Raw genomic sequence first — 23,412 nt, 5'->3', positions numbered from 1 at the left:
TGAGCTACTGCATGGTAGCTTCATTGTCTTTGAATATTGTACTGCATTTGCTTTTATTTTTATAAAGAGGTGTGGAGAAAAGCAAATGAATGTGCTGAGACGAGTGATAAGCAGCAGTGTCACCTCCTTTCATAATTGTCACAAAGATAAACAGCACTTGGCATTGTGAATGTGGCTAATCTTGAACTGCAATCACATACTCACTGAATTCAACCCATTCATTGGTTTTCAATCATCAGAGAAAAGCACAAGGTTAAAGAACATAACAAAATACTGGAAATACCTACTATCAGCTATTGGGTATAAAGAAAATGTATAATTAGAAATCTTATCTTTTTTAAATTCCTCTGGAACAGTATTTTTTTTTAAACCTTAATATATTCACTTTCACCAGTGTTTTCAGAATTCATTATATTAGAAAGTAAGGGACTGCCTACATTACGTATTCATCTGATTTCTTTAAGATAAATTCCCAGAAATATACCAAACAGGAGTATATTCAAGAGTAGGCTCATATTCTAGAAGCTTCACACATAATGCGAAGACACCATTGAGAAAGGGTGCTCGGATTTATATTCCCATCAGAGAAACAGCGACCACGAGCACACTTTTTAATATATGACAGTGTGGTAGTTACTACTTTAATTTGTATTTCTTTGATGCTGAAAGCTTTTGTTTCCTAACCTATAAAATGCAGACAAAATTTCTATCAACCTCATAATGTAGGTAGGATGAAAACAAGAGGTGAGATTCTGGAAAATCCTTAGGACAGGGCCCAGCATGCAGCTAATACTCAGCAAACATCTATCTTATTTTTCATGTTTATTTCCTTTGTGATTTCCTAGTCCTATCATTTTCCTGTTGTGTATTACTCCTTTGCTCATTTCTTACTGATTTACCCTAAGAGTTTCTTACAAAGGAAGGCTATTAACTTCTGGTCTGTCACCTAGTATGTCCCCCAATTTGTCATTAAAAATTTGCATAAGTACACAAAAATATCAACATGACTTTCGCCTCAGCTGCCAGGCTAAGAAAGGCCTGTTCCATCCAAGTTTATACTGCTAATCAGCTTTCACTCCAACGCTTAAATGGTTTCATGTATTTACATTTAACTCTTTAATCCAACTGTAATTAAACAGAAGGGAGCTATGCTATCCAAATGGTTTGCAATGGACATGCATTAATGAGAAATCACTCTGAATATTAATACTGGAATCAAGCCTCTCTCCACACGCATCTCACCACACGCATACATTCAGCTGCATGTGCCAATTTGCAGACTCAGATCCATTATGAACAGAGTACTTGTATGTGCATGAAAACTGAACGTAGCAATTAGTCCCGTTAAGGATAACCTTCCTATGGCATTCTCATTTACACGGTTTTTCCTCTGTCAGTAACTGTTTGGGCTTTCAGGCCACACGGTCTGTTGCAAGCTCCCCACCCTGCACTGCTGCCTGGACACGGCACAGGCAGTGGCTTTGCTCCCATGACGCTGTGTTTATGGATACTGACACTGAATGTCAAGGATGACAAGCTATTTTACTTTTGATTTTCTTCCAATCATTTAAAAGGGGGAAATTACTTCTTGGCATGTGGGCCACATGGAAGCAGGGGGCGACCAGTGTACCACCTGCCCAGTTCTGCTGGGTTTTTGGGGTCGTCTAGAGCAGCAGCTACAGCAGAGCCTGCGGCACACACGGTGCTAACACCGCGGCCACCAGCCACCTGGCTACCGAGCCCTTGAGATGTGGCCCCTGTGACTGAAGAAATGAGTTTTTAACGTCATTCTAATTAAACCAAAATGGCCAGGTGTAGCTAGTGGCTATGGTAGTGGACAGGGCACGTCAATAGCCCAGAGCCAAAAAAATTGTAAATATAGATACCAAAATGTAGAAGTAGATACATGTTTCTCCTGGGCAGGAAATGTTTGACATGTTAAACACAGTCACAAAAATAATGGATATTTACTCAAGTAAAGGTTCCACAATTTCTTCCTCCTGTGCCTGTTTCTAAAGCTCTTTTGCCCTTAGTTTTGAGGGCAGTGTGTGCGGCTATTCCACAGCACCCAGACCAGGCCCTGCTGCCCGCAGGCCACTGTCTCTTCTCATTGCTCTCATCCCTCAAGGGCACACTGCACCCCCCTTTCCTCTCTAACCCCACTGGGTGAAAACAAAATACTGAATTAGGAGAAAAGTGTGTAGACCACATCACTTTCCCCAGATACCCAACGCTTTTCCTATGAGAACGCTCGCTTACCGTAAGGTCAAGATGGCTGTTGCGTGTGGTGATGGACAGTTCGATGGTGGACAGTTGCATTTCCTTCCAGTCCTCCGGCCTCACCTTCTGGGAGAGGGCTGTGTGAATGAGATGCAGGTCAGTCTTGTCCAGCAACACCTCACTCTACCACGGTAGCCTCCAGCTGCTCAGCGCAGCCCCTAAGCTCGTCTGGAGACTTGGCCACCTTAGCTTTACTTCATACTCCTCAAGTAAACATAAAGAGCCAGGCTTGAAACAGAAGCTCACTGCCCGGGACAGCTACCAAGGCACCACAGTCACAGGAAGGTCCGTGACACAAAGCAGGAGCCCTTTGTCACAAGCCATATAGGCTGCCTCCTCCCCTGGGACCCCGTGCTGGTCTGACCATGCTCTGCGGGGCACAGGGACTGAATTCTGTGGTCCTTGAGGCTGCCCCTGCTCTATTAAGGCTCATGTGCGGGGCGGTCTCTGGTCCCCACTGCTCACCGTCTTGCGGCTGGGCCCAGTAGGACGCAAGCCTGCGCAGTATCCTCCTGTACAGGGAGGGCCTTGGGGAGGTCTCCGCCGTTCCACTGGGGGGTCTCTCCGTAGGTCCCGTGTACGAAATACAGGCCTGATGTGTCTGAGGCCACTCCTTTCAGTAAGACAAGAGAAAACTGGTCATGCACACATAATCCCAGATTCTGGAAGTTCCTCTCTGCCAAATTTAGTATTCCACCTATATATGCTAGAAAGCCACCAGGAACCTCTCCTCACTGGATGGAATTGTGTCTAATTTGGAGCACAGACAACTCAACTCCGCCTTTCTTGCCTCTCTAGCAAACCATGACCTTAGGGATTACAGTGCCCAACGGTCTCCCTAACATAGGACAGAAAGGACACAAAGTGGACTCATTTCACGATCCAAGTATCTCTTGTTTGCAGCCGATGACACAAAAATGGAATTGATAAAACGGCATTGATAAAACGGCATTGATAAAACGGAATTGATAAAATTGCTTCCCTGTGGACTCACATGGGGGCAGAGGCCAAAACGGTTTGGCCCAGCTTTGCAGCCCTAAGCTCTTAGTCCTGCCTCAAAGTTCACATTCTCACTCTCTCCGTCTCCATCTACTTCCTGACACCCAAGTCCAGCGTCCTGTCGAGTCACATCAACTTCACAGAAATAATTCAATCAACGCCTTGCCTCAGCCCTTGGCATCACCTCCAAACCACCATGGCTGCCCACTTCCGTGGCCACATCCTGGTCCTTACTGTTACCCAGAACTACTCAGCTGGCAAGTCTAAAACCTCGGCATGCTCCTCTCCAGCCACACCCTCCACTCTCCTACTCTTCTGGTTCTCTTGGGATGAGCCAGTCTGCTGGAGTTTCCATGGCGTGAGCTACAAGAGTGACAACGGTCACGCAAGCAACAGCTATCACACATGAGTAAGACGCCGCCCTCTTGCTCCCTCACTCCTCCCCAAGCGCAGAAAGACCACTGGGGAGCCCCTGCCCCGCTCTGGCTCTCACCGCCCTCTCTCAGAAAGTGCCTGTCAGGGCCTTGCACATCCGCTGCGGCTGCCCCGAAGGAGCCGTGTCAGTGGGTAATTTAATCCGGAGTGCTAGAAAATCGGCCTGTGACTCCATATCTAAGCTGCGTCCCTCCCTCCCGCTGCCATTTACAAAGCTCATGTTCTGATCTCCGTCTGTCTGGGTCCTATTTATTTTTATAACTTGGCTCAAACTCGGAAGAGGAAGAGAGGGGCAGTATGCTGGGAAATCCCAACCACACCAAGTTCTCATCACACTGGGAATTCCCGTCCCTGACCACCCAAGTGCCCAATCAACTCAAAAACTTTAAATCTCTCTTCATTATTCTTAGCCTTCCTGTGTCTTCACCCTTCCATCATTGTCCCCTGGAGCACCCCAAATCCAGGTCAACCTTGTCACTGGGTTTCTGTACTTCTTACTCCCGTGGAGTATTGATACAGGAGAAAAGATCCCCCAAAGGAGCGTGTCAGTGTCCCAGCCAATTCTTGGTATCGGTGCTACTTGAGACCCCTTAAACCTCCCTCCTTTCCTCTCTCTTCAACCCCCCGGGCCCTCATCGCCTCACTTCTAACTGGCCACCTTGCTTCCGACACCTCACCGAGTATCAGGACAGACTGAAGAACCTCCTGAAGTCTCACACTGGTTTTCATCTGCACCTCTCCTTTACTGCTCTCCCGACTCAAGGAAACAGGTGTCCCTTCCCCTGCTCCAAGCTCCCCCGTGCCCTCTGCCCATGCTGTCTCCTTTCGCCTCTCCCATCCTTTTTAATCCTTCTGCTTCGCATAAAGACATGACTGTCCCTCCAACGAGAAAAACAAGACACTCCGCAGACGCGCCTCCCTCACTACCTTCCCCCCCCAGTTCTATCTCCTTCCCTTCAAGGTGACGCTTCCGTGACAGCGTGGTTTCCCCTCGCTGTCGCCATCGCGCTCCCATTTATTCTTTGGCTTTCTTCAATGCAGCTTCGGTCCCTCCCCCAGGAGGCTGGCAAACCTTCAGAGGTTGCCAAATTCAATGGATGCTGCTTTCTGTCTTTGCGCTCTGATACTGCTTGAAATCTTTCTTTTCGGAATTTGCTTCCATTTTTTGCTCAGAGTCTCCTAGATTTTCTCAGCTGTTCTCAGTGTCTTCTCTGACTGTTTACGTTCCTTAGGGCCAGCCCTGGCTACCTGTTCTCACTGGTAACTTCATCAAACCCATAGTTTTAACGCCATGCGGACGCTTAAGACATTTAACTATCTCTCTGCTCAATTCCAGACCTAAGTCACAGTTGTAGCTCCACCTGTCTGTCCCAAAGGTGTATTAAACTCAGTATGTGCCCAACTGAAATTTTTATCTGTAGTCACAAATTTGATTTTACTCTAATATTATCAACATTAATAAAAGACTGTAGTTACCCAACTCTAATCCTTCAAACCAGCAATCTGGGAATCCTATACTCTCCTTCCAACTTCTGAGGGTTCTACCTCAACATCTCTTTAATCCATCCCTGTCAATACTCACTGTTATTGAGTGTACACCTCATCACTTCTCACCAGGTTACTCTAACAACCTTCTATCTGATGTCTTTGCCCGACAATTTCCCTAAAATGCCAATCTGTCCATATCATTGCCCTGACGAAGTGCTTTCATGAAGAAAGTCAGATCTGCCATATAATCTGTCCTCTCAAGCCTCCTGCCAGTCTTCAGTATTGGCCACAGTTACTGCCCATGTCCCCCCTCTGTGACTTCACACATCCTGCCCACACCCCCCCCCCCACCCGCCACTGGAATTCCCTCCATCCAGTCCTTCCTATTTCAAAATTGACAGTCAGCCAGAAATGCCTGCCCCAGGCTGGACTCTCCAGTCTTCTTATAGCTCTTGCAGATTCACTGGTATCTCCCCACCGCCCCCAACCCCCGTGCATGAGCACTCCTTGAGGGCAGGACATCTGTCTCATTGGACTTTGATTCCAGGCATACAGCCAGCTGCCACACCAGGGATATTCAGTAATTGCTGAAGAAACACTGGGGACAGCTTATTTTCTTCAGATTCCACAAATTAAAGTAAGCATTTCTTCCTAAATGCACTCACTCATTACTCTGCCAATGAAATCATTCCTTGGAACAATAGCAATAACGTATTTTACTAATAAAGTTTGTATCAGGTTTAGAAAGGACTTTGCCCTTCCCAAGCTGATTTTAATAATCATGTCTACTGACTACCTCTAGCACATTAGTGGTTTATTTTTTAGATTTAATTCTTTAATCCAACTGGAGTTTTATTTAGAGGAAGAAGGGAACTATGTTTTCCAAAGGACATATGTCGATTTTATAATTAGAAAAACACCCGATAATTTAAATAGTAACTTTTTTCACTACATTCAAATTTCATCTGCCAACTTTCAAACTGGCCAAACTGTGCTTTTACAGAAAAGATGAAGACAGCATCTAGTCCACAGAGAAGGATGACTTTTCTATTAGTATTGTCACTAATATACATCGTTCAGCTTTTCTCAATGCCACCACGTCTCAGGGTATGGTCTACGGCAGCACCCTCTGATGGGACTTCCTCTGAGGATGGAAACATTCTCTGTCTGTGCCAAGGAGGAGACTAACTGCTACCCATATTTGGCTAGCACAGTTTGAAACCTGCTACAGGATACCTGTGCCTGTATGATTTGGTATATTCAGATGCAAATCTTCATTTCCAGATGCTAATGTAGACACATTTACAAATAATTGATGATATGGAGGTCATTCTGTTCAAGGTGTGTCTGAAAAGAGGCAGTGAATGAAAGTGGAATATTAAAGAGAAAATGGGTTTGGAATGGAGAATGAGTTGGCAGATGAAGGTGTCTGTTTATCAAAACAGCATGCATGATTTCTACATTTATATAAATAAATTTGCCCCATTTTAGTACTGAAGCTAATCACATACACCTGTAGCAAGGAATTACAAAAATAAAAATCCAAATACACATATCAGCAAGTAAAAGCAAAATAAGATTGAGCAAATTTCTACATTGTACATTGTATTTACCTTAAGAGTGCTGAAAAAGTGAGCTGCTTTGGTTTTTAGAGGCCCAAGATACCAGTATCTGAGAAAGATCAAGATAAAAATCTAATTAGAATATTAAAAGAACTATTGACTTGATAGAGACCATTCAGGACAGACACAGGTTAGAATTACACTTCTACTATGAGGTTTCTGTAAGCTTTTAATCTGCATTTCAATGCCATGTCAAACAGTCCATAATTAGCTATACCTGGGATAGATCCTTGCAATTTACAAGAGATATATAATCACTCTCCTTGAATCTCTAAATTCACAAGTGCCACTATAATATATACTCCCAACCAGAGAATATAGTTGAGTATACATTCAGAAGCGCAATGAGTAGGAAACGACAAAGCCACAATGAGATGCAGATGCTGGGTGATTCGATGTGATACGCAAAAGCTGAATGCCTGAACCCTGCACATCAAGTTCTTGCCACACACAAACATACAATTACAATTTGTGAATGAGCATAATTTCACATTACTCATGTTATGCAGCTTTAAAATGGAAAATGTTAAATCTGGGAGTGAAGAGAGTCTACTTCATATGGCTAAATACATAAAAGCTACTAATAAGAGATGTCTAGTTGGAATGAGAAAAGAGGCATAGATTCTCCTCTTAAAGCTTACCTGTCACCCACCATCCCATCTTTTTTTTTCCCCCCACCATCCCATCTTAACTGCGCCTTATGTGAAACTAATCAGTATGCACTTACTTAGAACTTACTATGCACAGGGAGGGAATAGAAGAAATAGGGAGTATAAAGTTCCTACCTTCAAGGGCTGATAATTTGAGGAAATAAGGTCCAGTAAGGTCACAGAGAACAACAAATGACTCTCTACTGATGACAGAGTAAAAATGGAACACTCTTTACTGGTTGGGGGAGGCAAGAAGGGACCGGAAGTCACCGAAGCCTAAAATCCTGGAGCAGCCACTCCCTGGAGCAGTAGGGAGCGGGCACAAGAACAAAGGAAGGACAGAGCTTGAATGAAGGTTGGGGTCAGATCCATGGAGGAGGGAAGGAAACCATTCTAGGCAAGAGGAGCAGCACATGTATGGAAACACAGTTAAGGAGTTAAGGGCCAGAGCAAAGGCCTAGAGGTCAAGATACAACCGTAGGCACGTGATGGTTACGTCAGGCCTTGAATGCCGGAACAAGGAGTTCAGCTTTATCTCAACAAGGATTGCAGAACTGTGATGTTCCTTCCCAATGAGGGCCTGGATCAATTAATTATTAATTATTAACAGTTTGCTTCTTTTCCTGGTTTGCTATATAGACAAACATGCCAATTATTTCTAAATTAGTCATAGTTCCCCCTTCATCTCTCCAATAGCAAATCATCAATAGTAACACACAGAGCAACTCAGAGAGTAGTGTTAGTGGAAATATTAGATAACGACAACCAAAAATTTCAAATTCATTGTTCAAAAGTCAATCAAACTATGGGCAAGTGTGTGAGATAGTCCTGAGCCTGTATTTATGCTTAATTGTTGGTTAACACATTTGGACAAGCAGCTTGTTCTCACCAGCCTCTCAGGGAAAACAAAGCAAGTCCTCTCAGTGAACTACTAGAATCTGAGCTTACAGACGAAACGCAAGGGGACTTGTGGAATCAAGATAATCATAACTGTAGTGATACTTACAAATAAAAGATGTGAAATAGTAAAGAACTCTGTGTAATATAACAGTCAAAGTTCTCTCTTGACAGGGTACTGTCAGGTACCTCATTAACAGGAATAACAGAGATGAACAAGTGAGAGACATTTCTGTAAAGATGTGTGGCAGGAAGTCTGAAGTGAAAGAGGGGTTTCTTGATAAAAGCTGTGTGTAAAACCAATTGCATCACTTAAACTATACTAAAATTATAAGCCCTAAGTCTTAAGGAAGGTGAAGGAAAAGCAACACCCACAGACACAAAGTGAATTTTACTTGGTGTTTCCTTCAGAGGAAGCCCCTGCCTATGCCCCTTCTCCACATCAAACAGAGCTTGGCATCCCCTCCCCCACCCCAAGTCAATACTTTGATTTTACACAGTGAACGCTTCAAAAATAAGTTCGTTTCCATGAGAAGTTAGTGGGGTCCTTCAGTTACCTCCTCAACAGCTGGTTTCTCCCATCTTGCAACAGGGCCAGATCTGCCCTCCTTTCTTCTCTGAGCTGAGGTCTCTCAAGCAGCTCTAAGGGGGTGGGGTATCTTCTTACCAGCCTTGTGAACACTCCATAAGACCGAGACCCTGCCTCTTGCTGAGTACCCACTAAGCAGGCTGCAGGGTGACTCCAATTTGAGACCCCTTCCAGTCTAGCTGGAACCTAACCCCTGCTCAAACACCGTGACTACACACAAGATGGACTCCTCCATAACTACCACCAAGCCAGTATGGAGGTGACCAGAGGTTCCCTCAACCTTCGTGCATGTAAGACAGAAACTTCTCCCTCCATTATTCATACATCCTTCAACCTCTAGGCCCACGGTGTGCCTTATGAGAAGATCTCTGTAGACAAACCTCAAAGACAGGGACAGATACGATTTAAAAAAGAAATCATCACACATCAACAGAGTAATCCTTTACTTGCTAACTGTGACGCCAGCATCTCTGAAGGATCCCCACCGAAGACCCGTCATTGCAAACACAGGTTGTTCCTTTTCACCCTGGAAATTAAATGCATTCAATTTAAATTAATGATTATAATAACTTTGAATTCTCTAGATAAGTTCCCCACAACTGTTCATTTCCTACTTTTACATAGTTAATTTCTTAAATTTTTAAACAAGTACTGAGTGAAAGTGCTTGAATATGCTGCATTGTGAGATGGAAGTAATGTTCCTATGTCAAGTCTCACGAATCTGCTGGTAAGGGACTTATTATTGTACTTCAGACTCTAAATCAGGAGTATTGAACTGCTGGTTCTCATCTGACAAATAGTTGCATCAGCCAGGATGTTCTCCCCAGTTCAAGGCAAAGGTCATTTAGCCTGCATTCTCTGTAGAGGGCCAAGAGTTCTCAGCAAGATCAGGAGCCTGGCACTCAAGAATGTTTCACCTGAATATCTTAAAATACAGTCAGGCATTTATCCTAATAAGTCAGAATAAAATGATTCACATTTAGTCCAGTGCTTTCTGGCCACATACTGCGTCTGAAAATCAGTGAGTTTTTAATGAATTAAACGATCTACAAACAACACAAAAGTTTGTTCTCCATGATGGACCATTCTCCAAGTACAAATATATGCGCCAGGATTCTGAAAAGGGCTTTCTCTGTAGCTCAGAATTGCAGCTTCAGCCCAAGAGCACCCCCACTTTCTCAAGAAAGCTGCCATATGCCAAATACTACTCCATGGAACCTGGGTGTGGATCCAGCTGGATCCCCTCCATGCATCACTGTATCTAGTACGAGCAGATCAGGAGCTGGAGAGAAGCCCCAAGTTGTTGACCTAGAATGCGCATGCTAAGGCTTCTCCTCAGGAAAGGGGGCTTCCCCGCAATTCCAATTCTATCCCTCCCCTCCTCCCTTTCCCAGTAGATCCAGAGCAAGTGAGGGGTTTCGAGGAGAATCACACACTGGAGAGGGGCAGCTGACAAGTACAGACACGGCCGCTCCCTCCTTGGCTGCGTGTCTGCTCAAGCACTAGCTGAGCTTCTCTGGACCTGCTGCACACGGAAAAGGGAACTTCGAGAATGTAGAGCGGGAGCCAACAGCGAGGCCCCTCACACTGGCACTGTGGATGTGCCAGACGCAGACAGTCCCAACCTACTGCCACGGGATCGAGCATAATGCAGCAGTCAACATAAGGCAGCAGGATCAAGAAGAGAGACTTGTCAGGTGTTATGTCATCAGTCCAGAGCCAGCAGGACTGTGTGAAGGGGGGAGGGGTCCAAAGAAGAGGGATGATCAGGAAACATGGATTTAAATGTTAAGAACGTAGACTGGAGAAGGCTGGGGAGAGAGGTGGCGGCAAAGAGAAGAAAGGAGAGAACCAGGGGCATTCTGGCCCAAGGGAGAAGAGCAACACCAAGTTGGCTGTATCTACAGAAGCATCTTCCCCAGAGTTCCATAAAATCTTAATAGGCTTCATATCTGATAACGATAGAAGATTCCATGGTGAATTAAGTTGGGAGACACCAAAATTATTTGATTTGAAGGATGTTTACCGCAATCCTTTTTTTTAAATATTTATTTATTCAAGCATTGGTACAGTCAGAAGCGTGGGAGGGTAAGAGAATGCACCAGAGCCAGAGCAGGGAGCAGAACAGGCAGATTGACAAAGTACAATTTGAGGGGAGCAGCGGGTGGCAGGAGAGGTCTGCCTGCCATGTGGGACCCTCACCCAGCGGCCGGGGAAAAACTGGCACTGCAGAGGCTGTGGGCAGCTTTGCAACCCAGCGCTTAACCACTGTGCCACCGGGGAGGCCCTACCGCAATCCTTCTTAAGAGTCTAACATGATAATATACATTATAATTTTTATAGATTTTATATGCACATTATAAATTTCCCAAAGCAGAAATATACAGCTTCCTGAGTGGCTAACTCCCTTCTCTAGGAGACATCTTGCACGACTATATTCCCTGGGAAATGCTGCTAAAGCACGCTGTGTAAGCAAGAAGTGCCGAGATAAGCACACGGACCTCCTGACTACTGCTCTGAGACTGTTCCCTTTCTTCATGGGGGGGGGGGGGAGCTTATTTGAGGAACATTCCGTCATGATTAACCGAAAAGTTCTGTAACCTCAAGGCTCTACTCGTTAGGGTGCCATCACTTAACAAGGGCCAGGAATGGTTTTGGATGACAGGAAATGAGCAGCCGTGGCATAATGTATGTGAACAAATCTAGAGAAGCCAACTAACAGCCAGATGGGCACAGAGCCCTCAGGATTCAGAAAAGATGATGGAGGGACTGGTCTCTGGCCGGGCACAGCAACCCTCGGGACCGCAGCAAGGGCAGAAGGCCAGAGCAGCAGCCCTCAGATCAAGGACCACTGTGTCTGGGCAGGCAGACTGTGAGATGGGCCTGATGGGTCAGTCAACAAAAACAAAAACAGAAGGGCAGGTGCACAGCCAGCGCGTAACAGCCAAAGCAGTCTGCTACCCAATTACAGACTGCCCCGGCAAGAGGAAAGGGCAACTGTCTGCAGAGGAAAATAACTGCGAGAGCTGGCTGAACACAAGCTTAAGGAACAGCAAAAAAAGAAAAACAATTCCCGTCAACTCGATAGCTTCCTAATCTAAGAATTTTAGGGATTTTAGATGAAGCAATATAAGCAAACTTTATCTAAGAGGATGATCTGTGCCAAGCTGTCAATGGCAAGAAGCCGAGTAATTAGCCAGGAATGACAGATAGAGCAGAGGGAGACACCCCAACTCCACCACCTCTCCTGTTTTTGTCACATCTTGTTCTGGGTTGTCAGAGTCTAAAAGTGTCCAAGTGGAAAAGCAAAAAGAAAGAACCAGAAATAACTCTCTTCGGCAGTAATTTTAAAGTCAAGTTCTAGGCATTCCAGTTATCTATATGGGAAAGAATGTCCTTTAAAAAAAAAAAATCATGGGATAGAGCCAAGAGTGAGACCAGTGAAATGGAAAAAGCAATGGATACAAGGAGGGAAATCTTCATATCCAGCATAACTAGCCACGTGATGAGATGACTTGACTTTTCCCCTGTCAAATGAAGATACCAGTACACATCTTGCCTCACTGAGCTGGAAGTCTGAGATGGGAAAGCACATTTAAGAGTGAAAAAGCTAAATATAAAGCATTGTTATAGTTTCCAAGGATGACTTCCTTTCTCTTTGGAGAATCTTTTGTTACACATTCAATTGGATCTGGGTTTGTTTTTCTGAAGAGGAGAAATCTGGTATTAGGTTTCATCTATAGTACTTTCCCCCCCATTCTGTAAGCAATTTCTAGAAATAAGGAAAAAAGAGAAAACAAATTCAACTTAGCTGGGAGCCTCAGAAATTACAGCAGAGGTGGCTGTACTATGTTTTCTAGGAATTGATTTTAAAAGTTTTTTGCTCCCTCGGCTGTGTCATCAATATACAGAGCCTCTGGTAAATTTGATACCGGCTTCATCAGTGCACAAGATCAGAGTATTTGAAAGAAAAAGACAAAGGAGAAAAGAGATGTTTAAATACAAGCAGAGTCAAGAATTTCCAGCTAAATTCTAATTTCTCTGGAATGTATTACTTCTAACATATACATAAGAAGCACTAAATCACTCATTTCTTAGGAACTATATTCTAATTTACATCATTTGCTAATAGCAATACTTAAAAATAATATCCTATAGATGATTCTCTGGAGTGCTTTCACTTGGCTAGAATTTTTTTCAGCATAGCCCTTTCATTTTGTGAGAATGATTTAGCTTTATTATATGCTGAAGAATCAACTGCAATTTAAATCACTTTTATCATGACTAATGAGGTCGGTCCAGATCGCTGCATGAAGAAGAAACAGGTGCAGCTTGTGGCTCCATCAAATATGAATACGCCCACAGCAAAGGCCATGCAACTAACAGTACAGGTAGGGGCTGAAGGTTGGAAACAGGACACGATGTGGAACGTTCTTTCAAGGTATCAGGATATCAAATGAATGCAAAATCTTGGGAGTACACCATGAATGTAGCTGGTACATTTTAAGGTCAAACTTGAGCATATCATCACTTAGCTTTGTGGTTCAGTCTTAGGGATCCACCCTCTAAGGGGCAGAGGGAGGGCTTTAGATGATGAAGGAATAACTGCTTAGCGATTATCAAAGTGAGAATATTTTTTTCCCTAGGAATTAAATTCTTTTTTGAGAAAGGATTCTCATCAAGAATCCAGAATAGCTATTGGGTCTTCTCGCCTGCCAAATTTTTATTTTGGAAAAAAGTCAAGCCAAAACATTTTTAAATGTCTAAGGAGCATTATTGATGGTTATTACCTAGATTCACCACTCCGTAAATTTTTTTCAAACTCTGAAGAAAAGACTTTACCTTGATCCGCAAGACATCAAGTGGAACTGTCTCTCCTTTCACAATGGCAAGTGTGGCGTCTGTAATGTGTCTGAAAGATAAGAAGGAAACAGTCACGTGTGAAAAATAAGCAGCACCTCCCCCCACCACACCCATGCACATTGACACACACACACACACACACTCCCCCCACCCACCCACATTCTCTCTCACACACACACACCCCATTCCTGCCCAGAGCACTAACAGTTGGATGAGGAAAGACATATTCCTTCCAAATACTGCAAGAGAGCAGGCCAGAGTGTAAAAGGGTTACTGATACAAACACAATGGAAGATTCTAAAAGCAGTTCAAAGGGAAGGCTTTGTCAGAGTTTATACAAGCACAGTCCTTTATCCACTCAATGTTTAGTGACTCTCTACAGGGACCTGACTCTTATGACTGGATTGATGACACTTTAGTAATAGGACAACATTCATTCGCTATAAGAAATTCAAGTACTTCAAAAAACAAAATTTCTTTTTTACTCCAACAACCTGAAGAGTAACTAAAAGACAGGATTTGCTGGTGTTGTCTTAGCAAAACATAATTCAGGACCCAAGACATAATTCTTATTCCTCAGGATTACTTAGAGGCTGTAGATTGTTCCTGTCTACAGCAGAAGAGCATTTCCTGCCGACACCCATTCAGAGTGTGCGAACCTGCCAGGCCAAGCAGCTCTGGTGTCCACACTAATGCGACCCAGTGTCAGGTGACACAAATATACAGCAGTTAACCAAAGAAATACTGAATCAACATGTGGCTAGAAAATAAGATAACTGCTCTCCGAGAAGAACGAACAAGACTGATACTCAAAGTACCAAAGTGAGTGAATTTAATGGCAGGGTACAAGAGTCTGTAGGTGATTAGAGGGAAGCATGAGAAAGAAAAACCTCAGAAGGTCCATATCAGTGTGACCCAAAGTGAGGAGAGACTAACAGCGCCTCCCAGTGCTCACTGACACAGGCAGAATTACCCAAGTTGGAAAGAATTAGTTAGCTAATTTAACTTCTTTTTTAAAATCATATTTTTGAGACATAACTTACACACACTAAATGTCATCCTTGTAGGCATATATTCTATGAATGTTGGCAGATGCCTTAGTTAGTTGTGACCACATGACCTAACCTTAACTATGACCATTTATAACACCCAAAAAGTTCCTCCATGGCCTTTCCTGCATAATTCACCACTCCCAACTGTACTTTAATTTCAACTGTACTTTAACTTCAACTCAAACCAGCGCAGTTTCTCCCCCAATATGGCCTTACTAATCTAATCCACTATGTACATTTCTGGTTAATAATGTGAACTGGGGAAAAACTCACCTTTCCATAAGAAGTGACTAGATTACCTATAAAATGTGTTTTTTTGTTTTTTTTTTTTTTTTTTTTTTTTTTTTGTGGGACCCTCGCCAGCGGCCCAGGGAACGAATCAGCGCTGCAGAGGCTGCGGGCAGCCTCGCAGCCCAGTGCTCAACCGCTGTGCCACCAGGGGAGGCCCAAATGTTCTTTGTTTTTTTTAAACATAATTTTCTAGGTGAAATAACAACAGCATAGAGGGTCACCTCTTTTGTTTATGTGTATTGCAATTAGAATCTAGAATCAGTACTGTCTAGTCTACTTGTTATTTACCATTTCCCATCCTAAATGAATTTCAGGAAACATACAGTCTTCAACATATCAAGTGGTTCACTAGGCATAATTACACATTTACCTAACTAGTCCTCCTTTTAGTTTTCTAACAATCTTCAAGTTAAGTCCTATTACTGCACATTCGGTAAGCATGGGTATGGAAACAGACTCAGATTAAATTCCTAGAGAACTGAGCCAGCACGTGGCCACACAAAATCTGGCTTCAGGTCTTACTGCAAAGGTGAATTCTCTTCAGCTGGTGAGGCTGATGTGGATGTACCAAATGGATATCCACAGATCCCAAAGGGCAACTCACACCTGACATGTGGCTCTATGGGCCTCCCACCAGTGTGATCAGACTTATTAAAAGGACACCCTAGCTCAACAATCAGGGCCATTGACTCTGGTGTTTCTAACAAAGTTAGGCACAATCTAAGAGCCTTTAAAATCCCAACACATTAACTCAAATGCTTAGATTACAACATTCTGGGAACCCTGGTTAGCAAGTTGAAGCATAAGAATGCCTGTTTTACTTTCTTATAGGTCTGTATCAACATGTCTTTTATCTCATTTTTCTCCCTCCAATACAGAAGTGATGGAGTCCTGATTGGGGAAGCAGGTAGCAGTTTTTAAGATGAGATTCAAGTGAGGGCACCATCACAGGTTTAATTCTGAAGGAAGCTACTAGAAACCAAAGACACCACACTTGCGAGCAGGACCTAGCACACAGAAGAGGTTTAGGAAGTGACCTTTAAAAAAAGATGCAACTGAAAAGTCATTTCATATATATATATATATATTTTAATTGCTTGACAGAAGACAGTTAAAAAGCAACCTAAATTTATCTTTCTTCAAAAAGCTCTAAATAAAGCAGCACTATAGCATGGAACAGCTATTTTTTAGGCTTATTTCCCTACAATATTCCAAATTCAAGATTCTTTTCTTCTGTAGTAATTATGGTACAACAAATCTTGACAGTGCAAAAAGCAAAGTTTTGTTCTTTTAAATAGTCTTAGGCATCTGCCATGTAAGGTCTACAAACTTCTGAAGCCAGAGCAGACTTAATTACCTAAGAGCCCTGGGGCATGTTTGTAAATTAAGTTTTATAAATCTTTAAATTATAAATAGAAGCAGCAACAACATGAGTTTAACTACAGGAGGAAATCAGCTCCGAAAGGACTGAAGACTACCTGAGACCTTGAGCATTGCCACACTGCATGTAAATTGGCTTTGGATAGGCAGGGGACTTGGAGAATCCTCTCTCCCTGGATCACCAACATATTCAGAAGTGTTAACAAAGTAGTTCAAATAATCTACACTGACATGAGAGAAAAGTCCATAACCAAGTAACCATGTCTTGACCAGACAGGTTTTATCTCAGACAAACAAAAAAGTTTGAGTAAGTCATTGTCAAATCTATTGCTTTCAGAAAATTCTAAACTAGGATAAAAATATATGGCAAATGAAATGCTCTGTCTGTGAAGCTTCTGGGTGATTGGTGAAGAGCTAAACACTCCCCAGGAGATTCAGGCTTGAAATATGAGAGTTATTTTAATAAAGCCCTGACATATGTCTATGAATATACCTGGTGTTTGACATATGGATCAAGGCTTTTTATAAAAAATATATAAAATTGTTCAAGGACATACCTTGACTTAATTACAAACTCAGCCCCATCAAAACCCAAAACAGAAAAAAAATCCAAACAGAAAATGATGTTCTTAAAACAATTTGCTCAAGTTTATATTGTTAATCACTGCTAAAGCCGGGACTCAAATTCAAGATCCCCATCTTCTGAAAACTAGAGTTTGGCTTACCTCATGCTTTCAAGAGAAAAGAACGATAATTTTCCTGACCCCTGAACACATTTCATTTTCAACAAAGACCTGGCTAGACTTTCAGCAATCCAGACTGCCTCCCACTTTAGGCATCTCCCCAAAGGATGTGACTATAGCTCGTTTTAGCCACTCATAATATCAAGATAATGAAACCCAGGCTATGGGCTCAGGTCTTCACAAGGGACTTGCTATTTGTCGTCACGTACACCTGAAGCAAACAACCACCAGAGCAGATCTGTCCTCATTAGAGAATCTAACAACACAGGAACAGTTTGGAGCGGGGATGCTGTCTTCATTGCTGACAAAAGAGCATCTCCATGCCTACCTGGGGGACTCCCCACGTTAGATCACAGAGCCCCACAGCCCAAAGGGGAGATTTTCTAATGAACTGAAAGCTTGAACTCTGATCGGGGTCCACCCTGTAAGGATGTGAAGCTTGAAGTTATCAAAACTCAAAAAGAAAACGACAGCCATTCGTGACCTTTCCACGCCCAGGCTCCCCCCTAGCGGTCCCACTCCACATCGACCACCTACTGGACTTTGTTTCCACTTTCGGCAAAGAGGGTGTGACTCAAACTACTGGTCTGGCCCAGTGGGATAAATCCAATGGGAATCTTACTGAAGGTAGCCTGGGGGAAGAAAAGAAAAAAGCTTTACTTTCGTGGTCAGAAAATCAGGCTGAACAGAGAGGCACAGAAGTGTCTACTATGAAAAGTAGCTCACCCGCATCCCTGTCTCCCTCCCTTTGCAGATCCCTCAAATAGTCATCTGATAATACTGAGAGCAGTTTCTAGAACAGCAGTCCAGGAAAAAACAGGACTTTGAGTTTGGAAGAAAATTTGAGTACTCACCAGCAGGAACTAGTTAAAAGAAATTTGGTTAAGAAAACGAGGGTCTTCAAGATGTTCCATAAATGCACTAATGTGACAGGGACTGTATTATGCTGTCACACTATTTGAAAAAATTGTGTACACCATTCAACTAAAACTGTCTAATGTTTGTACAGTGACTAATGACAGGGGGAGTGTTCTATAAACTATCTCAGGTGCAAATAAGGCAAAGAGAGTAAGAAGTTCAAGTAGTAGCAGGAGGTAATGACTTAGCAGTGCTTTAATTAAATGCTACAAATAAACAGACATTTGAGCACCATCTATTACCATCTTTTTTTCTCGTTATTTATAAAACATTTTAGGCTATCACAGAAAAGTATAAAACACTGTCACAAACACCCACCTACCCAAAAAGTCATATTAACAAATGTTACATGTTGCCATATTATCTAGCTGCCTACAATTTTTTTTAATATACGTAGAAATAAATAAATTTAAGAACTTTTTAGCAGAGTGACTGAACCAGGCAAAAAAATTAAAAAAAAACAAAAAAAAAAAAACAAACTAAAAATGGTAAGATACAATTGAATTCCCTTCTCACTCTTCTTCCAGAGAAAACCATCGTCCTGAGATTGGTGAGACTCCATTCATATTATTGTTCTTTAATTACAGATTTTAGGTATTCATTATCAGTGTATCTTATGAATTTTAAAACTTTGTAGACATGCACAACATATTTTGGCAAGTTTTTTACTCAGTATTTTCTAGATTTAAACCTGTAGATAACTGTAAATCTAGTACATTGATTTCCACAGTTGCATGGATTTTAATATTTAATATGTACCCCAATTTATTAATGGAGGAATTCTTTGAAGACAAGATTCTATTAGAAAATCTTATATTTTAAGCAACTCTTAATAAAAGTCATTAGATGCTCTCAGGTAACCAAGGGTTATAAAAGTGCCCTCTGACCCAGGCGGCAGACTTTTATTTTGCAGAAGCACAGCTTGTGCTTTAAAAATGGAAAATGGAGAGAAGCAGTGAAAGAAGGAAGAGAGGTAAAAAGAACAGAAAATCAAAAGCTAAAATCCAATCACTTTTTTTTAAAGCTCACCTCATCTGCTCTTCGAAGAACTCCAGTAATAACCTACAAATGTTAAAAGAAAAAGTTATACACAACATGTATCTCCTTTATCATGAAAGAACTGGATTCAACTGTCATGCCACACAAACTTTTTCCTATTTTCTAGCCAGAATCTGTATCAGAAGATGCACTGCCTCCTAAACACCTATTAGCCTTCAACAGAACCAGAGCTGAGATAAGATTTCATTGTTGATTTAGGATCAATAGCACAGTAAGAGTTAAGATAAAATAATGATAAGACATCCACATTATATTGGCAAAATTATGTTTTATTTCACCAATGTGATGCACATATTAATTACACACAAAAACTTAGTTCACTATTACAGTTTAACTAGTTTAACTTACTACAGACAGCACGTACAGGGAAAAAACATTTTCTTTTTGACACTAAGAACCTAGTCTCTTTCTTTTCAGACCTGAGATTGAATCATGACTGCAGTTAATATGTCACTATTCTGAGAATAGGAGGCCTCATTACCTCCATTCTTTGCACGTCTTCAGTCACACGTTATATCTTACTGTCACCAAAACGAGATAAATCTGTCAGATTGAAGGAGGATCAGGGAGACACACTGAAGATAAAAGCAACGGGGGACATTTTTACCAGCACTATCATGCCACTTCATGAAGGTTATGTTTCAGATTAATTTAAAAAGAGTAGTAACAGTTGATTTCAGTGAAAATCAATAAATTATATCTCAAAAATAAAAGATCAATTGTAAATACTAAGTCAGGCAAGCACACAGAATTCTGAGTATAAAATATGCACACCCCAACAAATACACCCGTCAGGAAAAGGGTGTGTGTGGAGATGCTGAACAGAAATGGTGAGTTAAAGATAAAAGGACACTTCTCAATGAGACAGATGTCCTCAGTTTATAAGTGAGAAAGCTGACTTGCCATTAAGTGACGGAACTCACATGGCTACACCTGGGTGAACAGAGATCTAGTTCCTGGTGCTACTTGCAACTATTTGTACTTAAAATACAAGGAAATAAGCATCCAGGACATATTAAGCCCACTGATTTAAACAACACCTTTTTTAAGACCGACACACAGGAGAAGGGGTAAGGCTGTTGATACAGCACAGCAGCATAGATTGGATATTTAAAGAGATTTAGTGGGAAGAAATGAACTCAAAATTTTTAATGTTCAGTTCTGGTAAAAACAAGTTTCCATCCATTTTTTGCACAAATGACAAAATGAATCAGCTTGAAACAATGGCCATTCTCAAGCTTTCTGCTACACCTTTGTTGGCTATCTTTCAGAACTGAGCACTGAGTGAGTATTGTTATATGCACATTTTAATTAATTTTGGGGAATAAATAAAATCTATGCTATTTCTGTAACACCTAGGACATTTATAAAATAGAAAGCTGTCTATCAAAATACATTTTTCACTGGAAAAATGGATCTATATAAAGTGAAAATTAGCTGGCAGATTTCAGGGTAGGCCAGCCCATGGCAAGTATATTTGCCCTTATTCCCCCAGAAGGAATATGAATTAAGATTTTTAAAATATTTTTAATTGAGATTGCTATACTGACATTTGTTTCTCATTCCACATCATCTTCAGCCAGGTTCTATTCACTTGCAGTTCTCTGAATAACTGCTGGGAGCTTGGTCAGAAGCATCTGGAACACTGGTGGGGGGAATGTGCGGCAGTGACTGTCCACACACAGGGCTGCACTGTGAGAGTCTGCACCTTTTAGGTTCACCTGGTGCAGGTAACCCCTCCCCAGGCTGTGCTTCTTCCAGGAAAGATTCCTGAACAACTTCACCTTCTTTAAGGGCAGGTAACTTAGAAGGTCCAGCTCTCTCCTCAATAAGCTTTTCTGCCTTTGCTCTCGAAGCTTTATTCTTGAAGTCAGGGTCACTTGGTCTCTTGCGGGGTCGGGCAGCAAAAGGCCCATGGTCTAGAACCTCAGAGCTGCTGACCACTCAGACCTGATCCCATTAGCAGAGGTTTGTACTCAGTGTTTCTTGGTAGTGAAAGCAAAGACAAAGGGGATGATAGCCCCTGTATTAAAATATATTTTGAACTTGAATTTTTTACAGAATTTGTTTTTTATTTTTAAAATGTAATACACATCTTGTAAAACCTGAAAAATACCTGAAGGAAAAATACTTTTCCATAATCGTAGCATGCAGGATATTATCATTAGTCAGTTAAGTTTTGCTTAGTATATTTCCCTCCAATCCTTTTTTATCAGTGTATATTTTTATATGACTGGGATTATGCCAAATAGACAATGTGTATCTTTCTTAAAAACATTTTGTGAAGTACAGGCTGATGGCAATCTTCTCCCTTCATCTCCGACACCTCACTGACTTTCAGGATTAATTGGGGCTGTCTCCAGGTCTACATCAGTCTTTGTTGGCATGCTATCAATATTCTTCACACTTCATTAAAAAGTCACAAAAACAATTACAAGATCATTAGCACAGCTTTTTAAAAAGCAGCTCACTAAGGCTCACATAATTGCTAAGTCAAACAGTGCTGTCTTCTGGACAGTGCTGTCTTCTGCTTGCTCCTGATCCCTGAACACTAATGAGACCAGCGGCGGCAGCAGAGGGTGAGCAGGAAAGAGGTTCGGAATGAATCACGGCACACAAGATGGAGTGATGGAGGGGTCAGAGGGCACCCACCATGGGGGGGTTTCTAGTACCCAGTGAAAGTCCTAGGCTGCTGTGTGGTAAAGGAGCACTTCCAGGACAAGATACTGTCGTCAATGGGCCTAAGGCAGCACTGGACATGGATTTTCAAAAAGGCCGATGCATACGCCTGAACACACAGGCTTCTTCCTCGAGGCACTACGAGGAGGTAACATCACACTTGATGGAGATGTGAGAACAGAAGAATGCCTTTAAAGGGAATCTCTAGGTTTATTTCATAAGGAATAGTCCTCATAATTGAAACTACAATTCCGTAACAAACAGGCTACCTCATAAGTCCTCATAATATAAAGAAGTTTATCAGACTCATCACCATTTGTCTGATTTGATTTTATCAAACTTAAACCTGCTAAAGCGAAATTTTATGTGCTGGGAATAAAGTTTAGACAAAGCAATGACACACAGCATGCACTTGAAAAAAATCAATGCTACCCTTATTTCAGAGAGTAGCAACCCTAAAAGAATGGATTAAACGAAAATAATTTCCTTAAATTAGAACCACTTTGTGCTCTAAGATCTAATTCCCACTTTCCTCACCTTCGACATGGTTTCAAACTGAAAAATGGCCATACCTCCTGCAGGGTCCCGTCTCCCCCAGCCACGATGATCATGTCAGTGCTTTCCATCAGCTCCAGGAGCTTCTTGGCTTGGCCCTCATAATCTGTCTGAAATACAATGAAGGTTTTGGTAAATTTATCATCCTTGAGTCACAAGGTCAAAGGTTGAAAAACATGGGCTCTTTTCTCTAAAGTTTGACACTGACTCTTTTCTAAAATTCTTAATAACTGATAGGCGTGAAAAACTAAAGTAATGATGTAATTAATTTTATACTTTTGCATCTGGAGGAACCTCAGAAACCACCTAGTGAGCTGCTTGCTTTAAAAGTAACACTTCTTGTGACTTTAGCCATCAAAAAGTAAAAGCGATTTGCCTGTTGTACAGTAAACTAGTCAAAGGACTCCTTCCCAGTCCAGTGCATGCTCTATTACAGCCTTTACCAGTGCTTTTCCTTGGAGTCAAGTGCACATGCGAATACAGACACGCAGAAGTGATGAAGAGAACACAGATTTGAGAGCCCAGGCAACCTCGATTAAATCCCACTGTGCTGCTTTTCAGCTGAGTGGCCTTAAACTTTTGGAATCTTAATTTCCTTATCAATGAAATTTTTTGCATTGGGGAAGGGGTCATCATAACTTCCTGTAATACTGCTGCAAAGTAGTGCATAGAACAACTAGCAAGGTTAATTACTCTTAACTGGAACTGTACTAAATAAATGGAAGTTTTTTTGTTTTGCTTTAACTGTCCAGGAAGAAATACAGCTATGACCCAAAGCAGTTATAAACAGTTTACCTAAGCCTTCCCATTTTTACTGAGAAAATTTCCTATCAGATACACATGTATATTTAAACCATCTAAGCCACAGCCTTTAAAATCAAATGTTAAAATTTAATGGGCATATAGAAAGAA

The 23,412-nt window shown here is 41.9% G+C and overlaps 1 protein-coding gene across 1 annotated transcript in view; it reads right to left on the bottom strand.

Annotated features, from left to right (window-relative positions):
• AGK (acylglycerol kinase) overlaps positions 1 to 23,412 on the bottom strand; it is a gene marked incomplete at its 3' end in the record, with an annotated part of 69,582 nt that overhangs the window by 5,227 nt on the left and 40,943 nt on the right. The window contains exons 5-12 of the mRNA XM_084229962.1: positions 22,518 to 22,610; positions 19,237 to 19,269; positions 17,827 to 17,921; positions 13,803 to 13,872; positions 9,407 to 9,486; positions 6,816 to 6,873; positions 2,746 to 2,893; positions 2,260 to 2,357 (exon numbers count right to left, since the gene is read on the bottom strand). Coding sequence (XP_084086088.1) covers positions 2,260 to 2,357; positions 2,746 to 2,893; positions 6,816 to 6,873; positions 9,407 to 9,486; positions 13,803 to 13,872; positions 17,827 to 17,921; positions 19,237 to 19,269; positions 22,518 to 22,610 — 675 coding nt within the window. The remainder of the gene's footprint in view (positions 1 to 2,259; positions 2,358 to 2,745; positions 2,894 to 6,815; positions 6,874 to 9,406; positions 9,487 to 13,802; positions 13,873 to 17,826; positions 17,922 to 19,236; positions 19,270 to 22,517; positions 22,611 to 23,412) is intronic.

Source organism: Talpa europaea (assembly GCF_964194135.1).
Source record: "Talpa europaea genome assembly, chromosome: 3".
Lineage (NCBI taxonomy): Eukaryota > Metazoa > Chordata > Mammalia > Eulipotyphla > Talpidae > Talpa > Talpa europaea.
Note: the sequence above shows the minus strand (reverse complement) of the source record. Positions and strands in the feature narration are given on the sequence as shown.